This window comes from Astatotilapia calliptera, chromosome 20 (genome assembly GCF_964374335.1).
Source record: "Astatotilapia calliptera chromosome 20, fAstCal68.1, whole genome shotgun sequence".
In the NCBI taxonomy this organism is placed as follows: Eukaryota; Metazoa; Chordata; class Actinopteri; order Cichliformes; family Cichlidae; genus Astatotilapia; species Astatotilapia calliptera.
Genome location: NC_137441.1, coordinates 875,944 through 890,455, shown reverse-complemented (window position 1 = coordinate 890,455; position 14,512 = coordinate 875,944). Strand labels below are relative to the sequence as shown.

General features: G+C 49.5%; 1 protein-coding gene across 3 annotated transcripts in view; it reads right to left on the bottom strand.

The window, feature by feature from the left end:
* Positions 1-14,512, bottom strand: part of lama5 (laminin, alpha 5) — a 75,294-nt gene that overhangs the window by 13,649 nt on the left and 47,133 nt on the right. For all 3 annotated transcript variants that reach the window (XR_003270857.2, XM_026154944.2, XM_026154945.2), the window contains exons 35-63: positions 14,151-14,295; positions 13,901-14,041; positions 13,549-13,710; positions 12,957-13,064; positions 12,756-12,839; positions 12,304-12,534; positions 12,089-12,202; positions 11,871-12,001; positions 11,516-11,596; positions 10,909-11,123; positions 10,722-10,822; positions 10,139-10,322; positions 9,593-9,733; positions 9,365-9,516; positions 9,170-9,280; positions 8,655-8,766; positions 8,396-8,569; positions 6,949-7,145; positions 6,750-6,869; positions 5,990-6,144; positions 5,791-5,920; positions 5,604-5,706; positions 5,409-5,522; positions 5,115-5,297; positions 4,096-4,238; positions 2,898-3,077; positions 2,613-2,752; positions 2,357-2,501; positions 2,007-2,140 (exon numbers count right to left, since the gene is read on the bottom strand). Coding sequence is in view for 2 of the 3 variants with exons in the window: in XM_026154944.2 (XP_026010729.2) it covers positions 2,007-2,140; positions 2,357-2,501; positions 2,613-2,752; positions 2,898-3,077; positions 4,096-4,238; positions 5,115-5,297; positions 5,409-5,522; positions 5,604-5,706; positions 5,791-5,920; positions 5,990-6,144; positions 6,750-6,869; positions 6,949-7,145; positions 8,396-8,569; positions 8,655-8,766; positions 9,170-9,280; positions 9,365-9,516; positions 9,593-9,733; positions 10,139-10,322; positions 10,722-10,822; positions 10,909-11,123; positions 11,516-11,596; positions 11,871-12,001; positions 12,089-12,202; positions 12,304-12,534; positions 12,756-12,839; positions 12,957-13,064; positions 13,549-13,710; positions 13,901-14,041; positions 14,151-14,295 (4,131 nt within the window). In the remaining variant the exon portion in view is untranslated. The remainder of the gene's footprint in view (positions 1-2,006; positions 2,141-2,356; positions 2,502-2,612; positions 2,753-2,897; positions 3,078-4,095; positions 4,239-5,114; positions 5,298-5,408; positions 5,523-5,603; positions 5,707-5,790; positions 5,921-5,989; positions 6,145-6,749; positions 6,870-6,948; positions 7,146-8,395; positions 8,570-8,654; positions 8,767-9,169; positions 9,281-9,364; positions 9,517-9,592; positions 9,734-10,138; positions 10,323-10,721; positions 10,823-10,908; positions 11,124-11,515; positions 11,597-11,870; positions 12,002-12,088; positions 12,203-12,303; positions 12,535-12,755; positions 12,840-12,956; positions 13,065-13,548; positions 13,711-13,900; positions 14,042-14,150; positions 14,296-14,512) is intronic.

Genomic DNA, 14,512 nt, shown 5'->3' with positions numbered 1-14,512 from the left:
TCGAGTCCTACATCATGTGACAATTATGGCCAATGTGATTGGCTGAGCCTTTCAGGGAGCTCTGTTTAGTTTCAGCAGCGGTAAACCTGCGCTGCAAGGAGGAGAGGAGGACGGCAGCAAAGAGGAAGAAGCTGGATGTAAGAAAGTGTTTTTCAAAGAAACCTGTGAGTCACTTAAAGCCAAGTTCACTCATAAAATGTGTCACAATAACGTCACAGGCTGTGCTAGGCTTTGGCCCACATCAGTCTAAAACTGTATGTAACCATGAATAACGTGTTTTGGAAACTAACTGCACAGCAGGCAGCACTGTTAGTTCTCTCAGTCTCAGGGCAGCGTTTCTAATTTTGATTGAAACTGTCAGAGGAAACGGAGCCTCGAGCAGCCAGGATATTAGTTTACAGAGGCTGTTAGAATTATATGTCTAACGTTAACATGTTGGTGACACAATAATTTCATCCTAATGGCACTGACGTATTCATAGGGTTAATGTTTGAGACAAAATGTCATGAGGTCGTCATGATTTTGCAAATATTCCACCTTTTAGTGCAGTTTGCACAGTTTTAAAATGCACTCAGCCTACAAACATTACTGACGAGTCAAGATCTGCACAAAGTGACAGAAACACTGAAGCAGCTCCACATTTTATTCTTATTGTCGTGTATGTCCTGTTTGTCAGGTGAAGAACCAACACAAAGCTCAGAGAGTGATGGTGACACAAGATCACAGGTGAAATGATGACTTGGTGGTTCATGACTGTATTTGAAGCACATGTGTGACTGCATGTATGTGGAGTGTCTCACTGTCATTCATCAGCTGACAGAGGCAGCTCTGCCATGTTGTAGCTCAGAGGTGAAGAGGCGAGCTCACAGGTGACTGGCTGATGAGTTGGTGCTACAGATTAACTAGTATTTATTATCATGACAGTTGTCAGGCTGCTGATGTAAATTGTTTCATTAGTGTATATTTGACAAAGAGTCTGAATTGACACGTCTCACTTTTTATATGGCACAAATCAATGTGTTATTTTATCAGGTGGAAATATATCCTAGTGCAGTCAGAGGGGAGGAGCCAGGGCCAAAGGTGAGGCACATCACGAACAGAATAATAATTTAATCTGAGGATAAAACGCAGGTACTGAGGCTGAAAGAAGCTTCAGTGCTCTCAGAAGACTAAAAACAGGGCTAAGGTCAACAATGACTCAAATGGGATTAAACAATGCTGCTGTGTGTCCACCAGGACAGACTGGACAGTATAGATGTAAAACCAACATGCCAGCAGTTTATCTCAGTTAGTGAGAGGAGCAGGCCTGTGTTTGGCTGCTTCACATAGTGAACGTTGAGTTGTTGTGTGGGACACCAGTAGTATTAATGTCAGTTGCTGTAACAGTAGCTCATGCTTAGAATAGAAAATCCCAGCTCACTGATCTGATCGGGCAGTAGAGCCTAAACTGTTGCATAATGTTGCTGAGAGATCTTTGACTCTGAGGTCATCTTAGACGAGTAGTTTTATGGACAAAACCCAGCAGGTCACTCAGTGTTCCCTTAGTGCTGATGTGTCAGAGATGTTGGTGTAACTGAAGTAATGCTGTTAAGTCCTTAAAGTCATATTCTTTATTGTTCTTTTATTTGAAGCTATTTTTATTTTTGTATGATACCTGATTTATATGGATTATGGCTGAAGTAAACTAAAGCCTGAAATACTTAGTCATTTGTTTAATAATTCAACTATGAATTGTGATTTTAAACGGTTTAAAAGCACGTAGAATAGCACATGTAGGCAAGTATATTTCTCCTCTTTTTATTAAGAAGCAAAAACAAAAAGGAAAAACAAAGAAACAGGGCAGGGTTCGGTGGTTGAATCATCCGTCCCCACCAACGCCAAAACCAAATCCACGCCCTTGCTGTGAGCGTCAGTGTTCAGCTATAAGCTTAAATTCAACAGAAAGAACACAAACGTTTGCATTTACACAATGATACTGAAATGAGATGCAGGAACAGCAGACGGACCTGGCACACGGTATGTCCACCGTGGTGTTGAGATTGAAGACGTCCACAAAGCTGTAGAGACTGATCACCTCCTCGTTCAGATAGTCCAGCTCAATGCAGCCCTTAAAGTTGGGCAGGGCGAGCACTTCAGGTGGCTAAAGACAAAAACACCAGAGAAAGTGGAAACTCTTCATTATTCCTGTGGTCGAGGCACTAATGTGTAAACATCAACGAGCCTGCGTACCAACACAGGCGTTCTCAGTTATTCTCACTCTGGCTCCACCTGCTCAGTTTTATTGTACTGACTAAAATAAGCGTAACATGCGGAAACGCTCTGTAACTGGTGGGTTTACAGCTCTTCCAGTACGTACTGTGAAAGTATTCGGATATCCTCCCACATAGAAGACGGTGTCATTGGCCGAGAGTTTGAGGAGCCCCTGATCTCCTTCAGCCTTCTCAGAGTATTTGCTGGTTGAGGTGTCCACAGATACGGACATCAGACCGTGCTGCAGCATCCTACGCGCACCAACACCGGAGCAGATCAATGCTACAACTCCTGCACACAGCTAGCATAAACATTCATGTTTAATCGAATGACACCGTGTTGTGTTACATCGTGCGCTTCACCTCTCCAGGGAGACGGTGCTGAATCTTCCTTTGGACTGGATGTCGTTTTTCATCTTCACAACTGCAGTTTCTCCTCCAACGTTAAAGTACCAGTGCAGCCGTTTCCCCACCAACGCCATGCCCAGGAACTCCTGACCCGGCTGCAAACCCCAAACACAGATTTAAAATACACGACACCTCCGATGTTCACGAGTCCTAAATTTATCCCAGTTAATAAAGACACACCCCGACGAGGACTGACAGACTTGACGAGCGACATGAAGTCCAATCTGTCCTCACACTTACGTTTTTGTTGCCGAGGTAAAACACAAACTGACTGTTGGAAGGATCCTGTCGCCGCGTCCGCACTGCGTCCGGCAGCTTGATGTGGAGCTTCATGGATGTGTAAGCAGCCAGGTCAGCCAGGTTAGGCGGCGTACGCACCTGAACGCCTGATCTCCCATTGAACTTCATGGATACGCTCACCTGGATGGGGAAGGAGGAAAAGAACTCGTAATGGACGTCAGGACAGGTCCGCTCCCCTCTCAGTATAAATGGAATCCGTCTCCACCTTCAGGTTTCTGGGAACCCACATCTCCACTGATCTCACCTGGACCCACAACGCCATCGCCCTGGTAACGAAGGTCGAGCAGCGGCTGCACTTCCTCCGTGTCCCGCTGCTGGCCTTCTCCCACTCCTCAGTCTCCCACACCTCCAGACTCACTAACAGCTTCCTCCCCCACAGCCAATCAGACTGTTAACAAACACTGGCCCCGCCCCCACACCCCACCCCTACACACCGACCTCACCAATCTGAGCCATGGTCTGAGTAACCCTTATCCCTCAGCCCACTCACACTCGGTCCTTTCCACTGCCTCCGATCACTTTGCCAGTATTTTGTTCTCCAATGTGTCTGTGTATGATTTTGTGTATATTTCTCTGTTGTCTATGATTTATATTTTATTAGGACCCACAATTTAGCTGTACATGTACAATGACGATAAAAGACTATTAGAATGACGTAATTTCCTTAGGGATTAATAAAGTAATCTGATTGTGATAAGGACCTCTGATGGAAACACCTAGCACTGACCTCCAGGACTAAAAAATCAAATGAAAACCTGCAGTTCCTCTGACGTCCAGCAGAGGCAGCAGTGAGTCATTCCCATGTCAAAATTTTACATTCGAAATAAACATGTTTACAGCCTCATACACAAACTGTTTGGCCTCTATAGACAGGTGGGTGCTGACACAGGTGGCTGTAGCTGCTAGCTGTCGGCTAGGCTAAACTGGACCTCTGGACCGTGTTGTTGGAGTCTTTCGGAGCATGTTTAATGACATCATGTGACCAATAACACGGCTGCTGTGAGGTCACTGCACTAACACAGCGCCCAACTCAGCACTATGAGCAGGTATCTGCGATAACCAAGCTAGCTAGCAATAGCATCCAAATATGGCCACATATTTGGCTCTGTCCATCTTTTTATACAGTCTGTGGGTGTACCTTGTTGGCAGTATTGCGCGCCTGCTCTATGAGCTGTCGGATGCGGTTGATGTTCTCGGAGATGTTTGGCATCTGAACAGAGTAATTCTGCAGGTCGCCCAGCCTCTTCAAGAGTTCAGGAATAGCTTCACCCAGCCTGTGCACTGCAGACAGACAGACAGACATTTACAGCTCATGTCTCACCAGCGCCCCCTACGTGAGTGTTCAGGTAACATCCAGGCCTTTTTACCTGGTTGGAACACCTTTCAAAGGCAAACAAAATTAATGTCTGACACTCAATTTAAAAAATTACAATCTGAGATGTGCAGCTCAAACAGAACCACGGCCTAACCTTTGGAGGGCTCAGCGACCTGATGAATGATTAGAGACGAGTTTCATTTGTGGTTCCTGAATATTAGATGTCTGTCATTAGTCGCAGTTTTCAGTTTGACATGCTTTTATTTTGGTGGAGCTCATAAATAACCCCCAAACAGTTGTGGCAGGTGGCACCTTTGAACTGTTCCTGTAATTTGGTGTTATATACATAAAATCAAATTAAATAATTCATCATTTCTTTCAAACTGCTCATTTCTTCCTAAAGTCCTGAAATTCAAAGACATTCAGGTGAGTCGTGCTCTGGACAGTTCAGACGTTTGTGGAATTCGTCCGTCTTATTATTTTATATAATGTTAGTTCTTCGTTTGATTGTTTGAGTATGTTGGGTCTTCGTTGGTTCAGTCCCGAATTTTTCTTAGCTTTTCATATGCTCAAACATTATCTCTGTGTTTGGTTGCTTCCTGTTTTATTTTGAAAGACTCATGCTTTGTATTTGGATCTACTTCCTTTTGCCATTTGTATTTACTGTCTCTGGCTCGCTCCAGCTGTTTGGAATCTCTGTGATCAGTCGGATTTTGGATCGATTGTTTTGATTTATCAGGATTTAATCTCACTTTGACCTCAGTTTCTGCGTCTGCCTGTGCTCGGGTCTGAAATCTTTCGACCATCCCCACAGCGCATGGCAGCGAGCGTTTATCACTCACCGGTGTTGTTGGCGTCCATCAGGGCGGTGTTGATGTCCTCGCTCGTGGCGTTGGCGTCTCCGTAAGTGTGCTGCCATTCATCCAGCTTCTCTTTGATAGGACGCAGGGTGTCGTTGATGCCGGTGGCCGTCCTGTTTGCCTTAGCCGCTGTTTGCTTGGCTTCGTTGACCTGTGCACTGATGTCTGAGCAGCACAGAAGAAGAAGACGACAGGAAGCCGTGAGCGGTGAGGAGTCACGTGGGAAACCTTAAATACCCAAATTGTGTAAGCGCAACGTGTTTTAAACAGTCGTACTTTTGGTGGCGTTGAGGTTGCTCTGGAGCGCCTCCAGGTCCTCGGTCAGTTGAACCTGTTTGGTTTTGGCGTCCTGGAGCCGGCGCTGAGCATCCTCCAGTCGTGGCCTCAGAGCTGCAGCAGAAAAACGAAGGTGATGCAAACTGAAGATGAAAGGGTTCATTTATGAATCTCTGCAATCCAAACTGGGCTTACTGGTGTTCAGGTCATCATTAAGCTTCTCCACTTCATCCTTCAGATCCATGCTGTGGTTCTTCAGAGACTCCGCCTTCTGACCGAGGTTCTGGCCCTTCACGCTCTGAAAACAAGACCAACACACTTTCAGTTTCGGTTTTTAAAGTCACCTCAAAGGACAAACTTGTGATTTTGGGGTTTTTTTTACCTCTAATGTGCTGTTGGTAGCCTCGCTGGCCATCTTGGCGGCCTCCTCGGCCTGCTCGATGCTGACGACGATCTTGTTGTACGACTGCGTTACGTCTATGAATCCGTCCTTCTTTGTTTCTGCGATCAAACTGCAGACAGACGCACACAGCTTTTGGTTTGGTTTCATGAAGCACAAGAACTAAATGTCGTACACCTACCTCGACAGGTTCATGGCCAGGGCGCCGAGTAGCTCAGCGTGCTTCTCCGCCTTCTCCACCAGCGGGATTTTAGAGTTAGTCTGAGACAAATTCTGAACCTTTTGGGCCAGCAGCATCCGGGCGCCATCCAACTGAGCTGCAAGGTGCTCGTACTCCTGAGGGAGAGAAAGAGCTGAAGGGGACGTAGCCTGGTCAAGGGGAGGTAAAGACCTAAAGAAGAAAGTTTTTGATCTTCAACAAGAATTCTGATTCTGAGCCTGCCAGAGCAACGAAACTGTCCGAGCTCCAGCCTCAGATCTGTGAGCTGTAACCAGCCATGGTTCACCATTAGCAGGTGTTAGCATGTGTTAGCACTGTTAGCAGGTGTTAGCATGTGTTAGCACTGTTAGCAGGTGTTAGCACTGTTGGCAGGTGTTAGCATGTGTTAGCACTGTTAGTAGGTGTTAGCAGGTGTTAGCACTGTTAGCAGGTGTTAGCACTGTTAGCCGGTGTTAGCACTGTTAGCAGGTGTTAGCACTGTTAGCACTGTTAGTAGGTGTTAGCAGGTGTTAGCATGTGTTAGCACTGTTAGCAGGTGTTAGCACTGTTAGCAGGTGTTAGCACTGTTAGCAGGTGTTAGCACTGTTAGTAGTTAGGACGTAGATTCCGGCAGACTGAGAACACTTTGAGGGCTGAATCACGGCTGTGCTGAAGATGAAGCGGCCCCTGTAAATCTGTGACGCATGCACACACAGACAAGTTTAATGTGTGACATTCAAACCTCTTTGGAGTTCTGCACCATGGACCACACGTCGTTGTTGACTTGATGAAGGTGATCTGCAGACACGTTCAGCTGTTTTCTCACCTCGGTTGACTTCATCTGCAGGTCCACCACCCTCCTCTGACAGACAGACAGACAGCGGTTAGTCATCACTTGGTGTTCTCCACGTTCTCCATGTTCCTTCCTCTGCTGCTCTTACGTTGTGGTCGTCCAGGCTTTTCTCGTTGGCGTTGTTGATCTCGGCAGCTCTCGCCGTGTTGTTCACGGCCTCATTCAGGGCGTCTCGGAGGTCCATCGTGTCAGCGTGGAGGCGGGAGAGACGGTCACTGATGGATCGAGTTAGGTTGTCGTTTTCCTCGTGACGGTCCACCAGCTGCCTGCTGACCCGATCCAACACTACGAGAACACAAGACACAGACGGGCGGTCCTGTCAGCTCAAACACAAACCTGCTCATTAGCTTTTAAACGCTGAAGTGACATCAGCAGCGAGTCAGAGACATTTAATAAAACCATCAAACATCCAGATGTTGCAGCAGATACTTCATCCCTCGTTCTCGGGCAGGTGTGAGCTGGTTCACAGGTCCGACGAGCTGCTGGAAGTTTAACTCGTCGTCTGTGACCCTGATCTGATGTTCATGTCTTCTCAGAGCGCGTCTGGTTCCTCCTGACACTGTCGAATGTTTCATCCCGTTCTGCGAATTCTGCTTCATGCAGAGTTTGGGTAAGTTCGGTCTCTTCCTGTGTTAATGTCCTGGTTCTGTATTAGTTCTCTTGTTTATAGGGCTGCACGATTTTGCATAAAATGAGAATCACGATTGTTTGGCTTAGAATTGAGATCACGATTCTCTCACGATTTTCTTTTCCAGTATAAATATTTATTGCACTTATTAACTGCACATCAACTTCGTAACAGTTGAGACTGAACATAAAAACAATAAATAAACATAAAAACAACAAATGTCTCACGTTTTGTTGTTGTACTGCTTGAAATTCCGTCTCCACCGTTGCTCGACGCTGCGTGTACAGAGCAGGTAGTGCAACAATAGAAAAATAGTTGTGGGACGGCACTGTGCAGCGTTTGTCTAGGGTGTTGATCATTTTCCTAAATCCCTCGTTTTGCACAGTGTTGATGGAGCCATATCTTTGGTCAGGTGATAAGTGATAGCCTCCGTAATGTCTTTGTGCCTGCGGGAGGTCGACGGGTACAGGGAAGCGCTGTATAAGGTTCCCGTTATTGATGTTTGGGTGGTTGACCGGGACGGATTTTCTCCTGTCACTTTCTCGTCATCCCTGACGTGCTCTCCGTTGTTGTTTCCTGCTAATTTTAGCATCACACGGCACAGCTTCTGTATCACGTGGTATAAGGCTCCGCCCTTGTCATTTGTTGAGCAGGAAGAGTGAGCGCTTGTTTTCATGCAGATTACGTCCCGGATCAAAATGCGCTACAATCGTCGTCTTTTTTTTAAAAATCGTTGTCATTTGGAAATGAGATCGCACATAAGTATGAATCGAGATCGCGATTTTCTAACGATTAATCGTGCAGCCCTACTTTCCTGTTTTACTTTGAAGGTCGTCTCTCTCGTCAGATCGGTCTGTGGGTTAGACTGAGCGTGCTCATCACAGCTGATTAAAATGAATAAACTTACGTTTCTCAGCCTCTGCCTTCTCTTTGTCGGCCATCTTCTTCTGACCTGTGCAGCTCCTGTGCCTCATCTCCCTCAGCATGGCCTGCACCTCCCTCATCTTCCTCTCCCTCTCCTCGCCATCCTCCTCTGCCTCCGTCTCGTTTAGCAAAGAACTGTTCGACCTCAGCAGAAGTTCTGTGGACACACAAGCACAAGGGTCCAAGCATCGCTCTGCCTCCTGTCAGGTCTTCAGATTTGAAACTCTGTTCTCGCGCCGTACCGTTTATATTGGCGCTCACGTTCCCGAGGAGGGACAACACATCCTCGGCCCGCCGGTACGTTCTGTTTGTGCCACTGTGTAGCTCGCCGACCCGGCTGGTCATTGCCGACGTCTGGAAAAAAAGACAGCTGTCAGATTTTATGTGTGTTAATGACGCACGTGTGATACAAACCTGTGTGCTCTTCTTCCTGCTGCCTGTAAAACGTCGACAGACAGTTTGAACAAACGGAAACCGAACTGGCGTCGAGGAATCGTCGCCGTGAGTCTGGAATGTTAGCGTTAGCCTACGGCCCGGTGACAGGTCTGCATCATGAAGTCAGGTTTTTCCGATCACCCGTGAATGCACCACCGGAGACACAGCAGATCCCGCCCTCCTCGCTGCCCTGGCTCAGGATTAAAGCTCAGAGAAGAGCGGGCCTTTACAGGAGGCGCTCCCAAAGTGTGGATCTGGACCATCGGAACAATCGTGTGTGTGTGTGTGTGTGTGTGTGTGTGTGTGTGTGTGCGCTCCTCACTTTGTTCTGCAGCTCGTCGATGTCCTCACTGATGGTGCTGATTTCTGCCTCCAGCATGTCGGTGCGACTCAGGCTGTCTTGCAGTGTGTTGTTGTAGTCCTCAATGGCCCGCTGAATCATGGGAAAGTGAGTTTGATTAGTGCCCCTGCAGCACGGTGCTCGCAGCCTCAGGTGTGTGCTTGTGCGTGAACTCACAGCGGCGTCCTCCATGGACTTGTCGAGGCTTTGCAGCTGAGCCCGGGCCACGGAGCTGGCGTTCAGGCTCCTCAGCCGAGCCGACGCCGACAGGAAGTCGTCGTCGAGCCTCTCCAGATCCTCCAGCAGCACGACGACGCAGCTGTCGCACACTGAGAGAAAAACGCACACGCTGAGCTTCACCGGATTACAAACGCTGCAAAGAGCCTCTGAGTGTGTGAGACTCACGCTCGCAGTGGATGCCGTGCAGGTCCTCCGTCGGGACGCTGTACCTCTGCAAACAGACGTCACACTGTCGGCCCGTCATCCCGTCGGGACAGCGACATTCTCCTGTGCGCGGGTCGCAGTGTCCTCCTCTGCAGTCACACTCTGCAGGTGAGGGAGGGGCTTCAGGTTAAACACACCAACATGTGACTGCTGCAGCTGCCTCACACTGACAGACATCATCTGTTATTGGTCAGATGATGTCATTAAAGGCCGTCAGAGCCTTTAATGACATCATCTGACCAATAACATGGCGGCATGGTGTTAGCAGGTATCTGTGTGTGTGTCACGCAGTAGATGTTCCTGTGCTAATCTACCTGAGCTCTTGCTTTCTAACAGTCACATGCACAGGGAGGCTTCAGAGAGCAGCTTGGGGTCAGTATCACGCCCAAGGATATTTGGCAACCAGACTGGAGCAGGTGGGGATCGGACCGCCAACCTTCCCGCCAACCTTCCCGCCAACCTTCCCGCCTACCCCTCTTTTGTGTGATGATGTTTGTGTTTCCTCACTCTTGCAGCCGTTGGGTCCGTAGTCCCAGAATCCAGGAGCGCACTGCCGGCAGCTCGAGTCGCTCACTCCAGGCCTGCAGGCGCACTGACCGCTCTGAGGGTCACACGGCTGGACGAGCGCCGCAGCGGCGTCACAGTCACACTTACGGCAGCCGGAGCACGAGTCGAAGCCAAACGAGCCATCCTGAGAGGAGGAGTAACAATAATCTGAATGAGCATTTTAGAATAACATACGTGTTCTGAAACTGAGCAAACACGTCACCAACCGCAGGACTGACCTCTGACCTCGTTACATCATGAATCACCTGACCCAGCACGCCGTTTCTCCTCTCATACGGCTCGTTTTTTTGTGACTCATTTAGAAAAACGTATGTTTCCGTTGTATGTATGTTTTTAAAAAGTATTCACAGACCTCTTTCTGTCATCACTCTGTGACAGTCTGAGCTACATTCATATGTTCTAAAGATGGCGCCGCCGCGTGGATCACTGTCGACTCCTCGTGCGGCTCTAGACCACTTCCAACATGGCGGCCGTGTTTAAATGACAGATGTTGTGGTGATGTGACCTCAGAGAGCGCTCTCACCTCGCAGCGATCGCAGAGCGGCCCGGTGACTCCGGGCTTGCAGCGGCACTGTCCGCTGTGCGGGTCACATGACTCGGTTCCACACGGAGAGCAGTCACACTCTGCATTAGAAAGCACACACACGCTGAATCCACCTGCAGCCTGCACTGCCAAACCTGATCACGTGACCGCGGGACGCCGAACTCACGGGTGCAGTTTTTGGCGTTAATGGCGTCGCCGTAGTAACCGGGGGCACAGCTCTCGCAGCGCGGCCCGGCCGTGTTGTGCATGCAGCTGAGGCAGTGTCCCGTCAGCGGGTGGCAGTCGGTGAACAGCATGTTGGGGTCCGAGTTCCCGCTGCAATCGCACGTCTGACACCGGCTGCCCAGAACCACCGGGTTGCCGTAGAAACCTGGGGCACACCTGTGAGAGAGGCCGACAGGTGAAGCATTTTTAACTGAAATACCTGATGATTATGATGGATACACAGCGTGTGGCGTTTTCCTTCCTACCAGCATCATTAGTTTGTATATTTAACTTTATCATTCATTTCATAAAATTATTAATTTTTATTTGATTTCTTAATGACTGAGAACGTTTCAGGGTGATTTCAGCACCATCAGCCCTCACTTCATCCTCTGTCTGAAACAGGCTGTTTAAGCTCCTCCCCCTGCAGACCAACATTCTTTCTGATTGGCCCTCTTACATGGGTGGAGCTCCTGAACCCTGAGTATTTGGAGACGAGGTCGCCCGCTGACCTCACTGTGAGGAGCATGTTTAGTACGGACGTCTGGAGCGCGGCTCCACTCGTTTACCTTTCGCAGTTCGGTCCGGCGTAGCCGGGCATACAGCGACACTGCATGCTGTCACCTCTCTGCACGCAGCCCTCTGCAAAACTACAGACAGACAGGAAGGAAGAAGAGTGAAAAACTACAAATCAGGACAGCATCAAAGCACGTGGGAGACTCTTAGTTTGAAAAACAGGAAATGTTACTTGTGGCGTTCCTCAGGGCAGCAATGTGGGGCCTTTAACATTTTCAGCTTCCATATTTACTGATGACTAAACACTAAATGCGCCTGAATCATTGAACCTTAAATTCATGCTAAATTCCCAGTATTCCCAACAAACATACAGGAATGGGCTGAGGCATAGGGAGTGGAGGTACTGACTTGTTGGATGGAGCTCTGAGCGGGCAGGGGCAGCTGGAGCACGTCACGGCCTGACCATCCACGCTGTTGTTACCTAGGAACCCCCCCTGGCACGTCTCACAGTGGTCGCCGGCCGTGTTGTGCCGGCAGTTCTGACGGACAGAGACAAGAATGGTTAGAGATCCGTGACATCAGAGCGAGAGGACGTCAGGAGGCAGCGTGCAATCAGAGCTCCTCACCACACAGATCCCAGATCCATCCAAACACTGGTCCGAGTGTCCGTTACAGCTACAGGGAACACACTTCCCCAGGAACAGGCCGATGGTGTCTCTGTAGTACCCCGGAGCACATCTCTGCACACACACATCACGACCTTTAACCTTTATCCGCCATCACCGCCTCCTCTTTGCGAGTCACCACCCCAACAAACCCAGATCCAAACCCCGTCCCTCACCTGGCATGAGTCTCCCAGGTAGTTGGCGGGACACATGCAGATTTCCACATTGTTGGCGTGGCGTCCAACAGGCAGGCTCTCTGCACCCTCTAGCACGGCGCCACGCAGCGACACGGACTGGGCTGACTGGGAGTGCAGGGCTCGGATCTGCAGAGACTCCAGCCCGACCAGAACCATCATCAGCTCCTCTCGGGACACCGGGTTACCGGTCCGAAAGTGACGGAAACTTCCCTGTAAGCACAGGAAGGACACGAAGAAAACATCGTCATCGGCTCCGCTGTGAGGTCACGTTCTGACATCAGCTGAGTGACAGGTACAGGTGCACTAGCTGACCAGAGCTTACGCTGCACAAGTGTTTACAGGGAACCTCTAAAACGGCTTCCTGAGGCCTCTCATGGGGTCAGGAGTCAACAGCTTTCTAATATCACAGAAGAATGCACAGGTGACGTTACCTCAACGATGTGGACGATGCCCAGGTGAGGCTCCTCAGGGGACGAGTATTCTCTCTCCATGAACACCAGGGTCATCTGGTTACCCTGGACAACAGAAACAGGAAGTAAAGCTGTCAGCATGCTAACACACAGCTAACGCTACATATGAGAGGGCACAGGTGTGTGTGTCTGTGTGTGCACGTGCGTGTGCGTGCTTTGCACCTTGAGGATGATGTCGGGTTTCGGGGCCTCGGCGGGCAGAGGCAGCACGTCTCCTCTCATGGTCTGCGTGTGCAGACGGTACCTGAGATAGCCTCCGTAGGAGGAGACCTGTGCAGACAGGAGCAGATCAAAGCTCAGACACAAACAGAGCACCACGCGGCGTACAGGCTGATGAAACACAAAGCGCGGCCTGCAGTTTATCTGCGACAGATAAAACCTGCACGTCTGCTGCGCGCATGCAGGTTGCAGCAGGCTGCCATCTGAAGCCGGTCGTTGGAGCGTAACAGCGGGGGATTTAACCGTCAGAATAAAGGGTGACGCTTTCACACATGAAAGCTGCTGATCTCCGTCTGAGCCTTTGGTCGGCTGTGTGGGACGTGTCTGTAACAGAGCGAGGGATTCTGGGACTCTGTGAGGCCGTAAGCTTTAAAAACAGATCTGCACCTGGAGATGGCTCAGGCTCACTGCTGGCTCATCTTCACCCTCATCCTCTCTGAGTGCACACAGATCCATCAGATAAAGGCGTGTTCAGACTCCAACTACCCGCCCGGTTCTTACAGCACCTGACTGATCTTTAACTGGAATAACTCACCTTGTCTCCCAGGTAAGTGTTCGGAGCGTGCCAGTACAGCTCCTGATAAACATCGGGCACGTCGGTGATGTCGGCCTCTACCAGGTCCTGATCTGGATACACGATTACGGGGACTTCCTGCCTGTCGGCTCCCAGCAGCACCCAGCCCTCCATGTCCATGACCTGCAGAGACGACGCGGCTGCTGTGAGGCTCAAAGTCAGTAAATCAGTGAGCATGTGGAAACGTCACAGCATTCAGCAGCTTTCTGAAACTCTGTGAGCTCGAGTCAGGATCAGCTCGCTGCAGAAAAACTACCACAAACATCAGGTTGTGTTTAACAAAACAAGCATATTATGGGATGTAGACGAGCACCTCGGTGCGCCTCATGCTGGAGCTGTGGCAGCGGCCGGTGGCTCCGAAGCAGAAACAGCTGGTGCATCCTTTTGGGTTGGTCGGGTCCAAGTGGAACGTACCATCTCTGCACTGATCACAGCGAGGACCCTGGACGTTCTCCTGCAGGGGGAACACACACACACACACGCACGCACACATACAGCAATGTCAGACACACAAACATGACAGACTCGTGTACGTTTGTGCGTTTGTGTACGTGAGTGCAAACCTTGCAGAGACACTGTCCTGTGGACGGGTCACACACTTCCTCCTCGGCCCCCGCCTCGTTGCAGTCACATGGTCTGCAGTTGGGGTAACCGTAGAAACCGGGGGCACAGCGGTCGCACTGACGTCCGACGATGTTGTTCTGACATCTGGAAACAGAAAACGTTGTGCCGAATCTCAGCTTCTATAACCTTTGACCTCTGTCTGTGTGTGTGAGCATGTACTCACATCTTTGTGGGATCAAAATTGGAAGTTTACCAGCCTTGTGGGGACCAAAATATCCGTCTCCACAAGTTTGAGGACATTTTTTGTGTCATGGTCACAGTTAGGTTATTGTGAGGTTTACAGTAAGTGTAATGAATACCT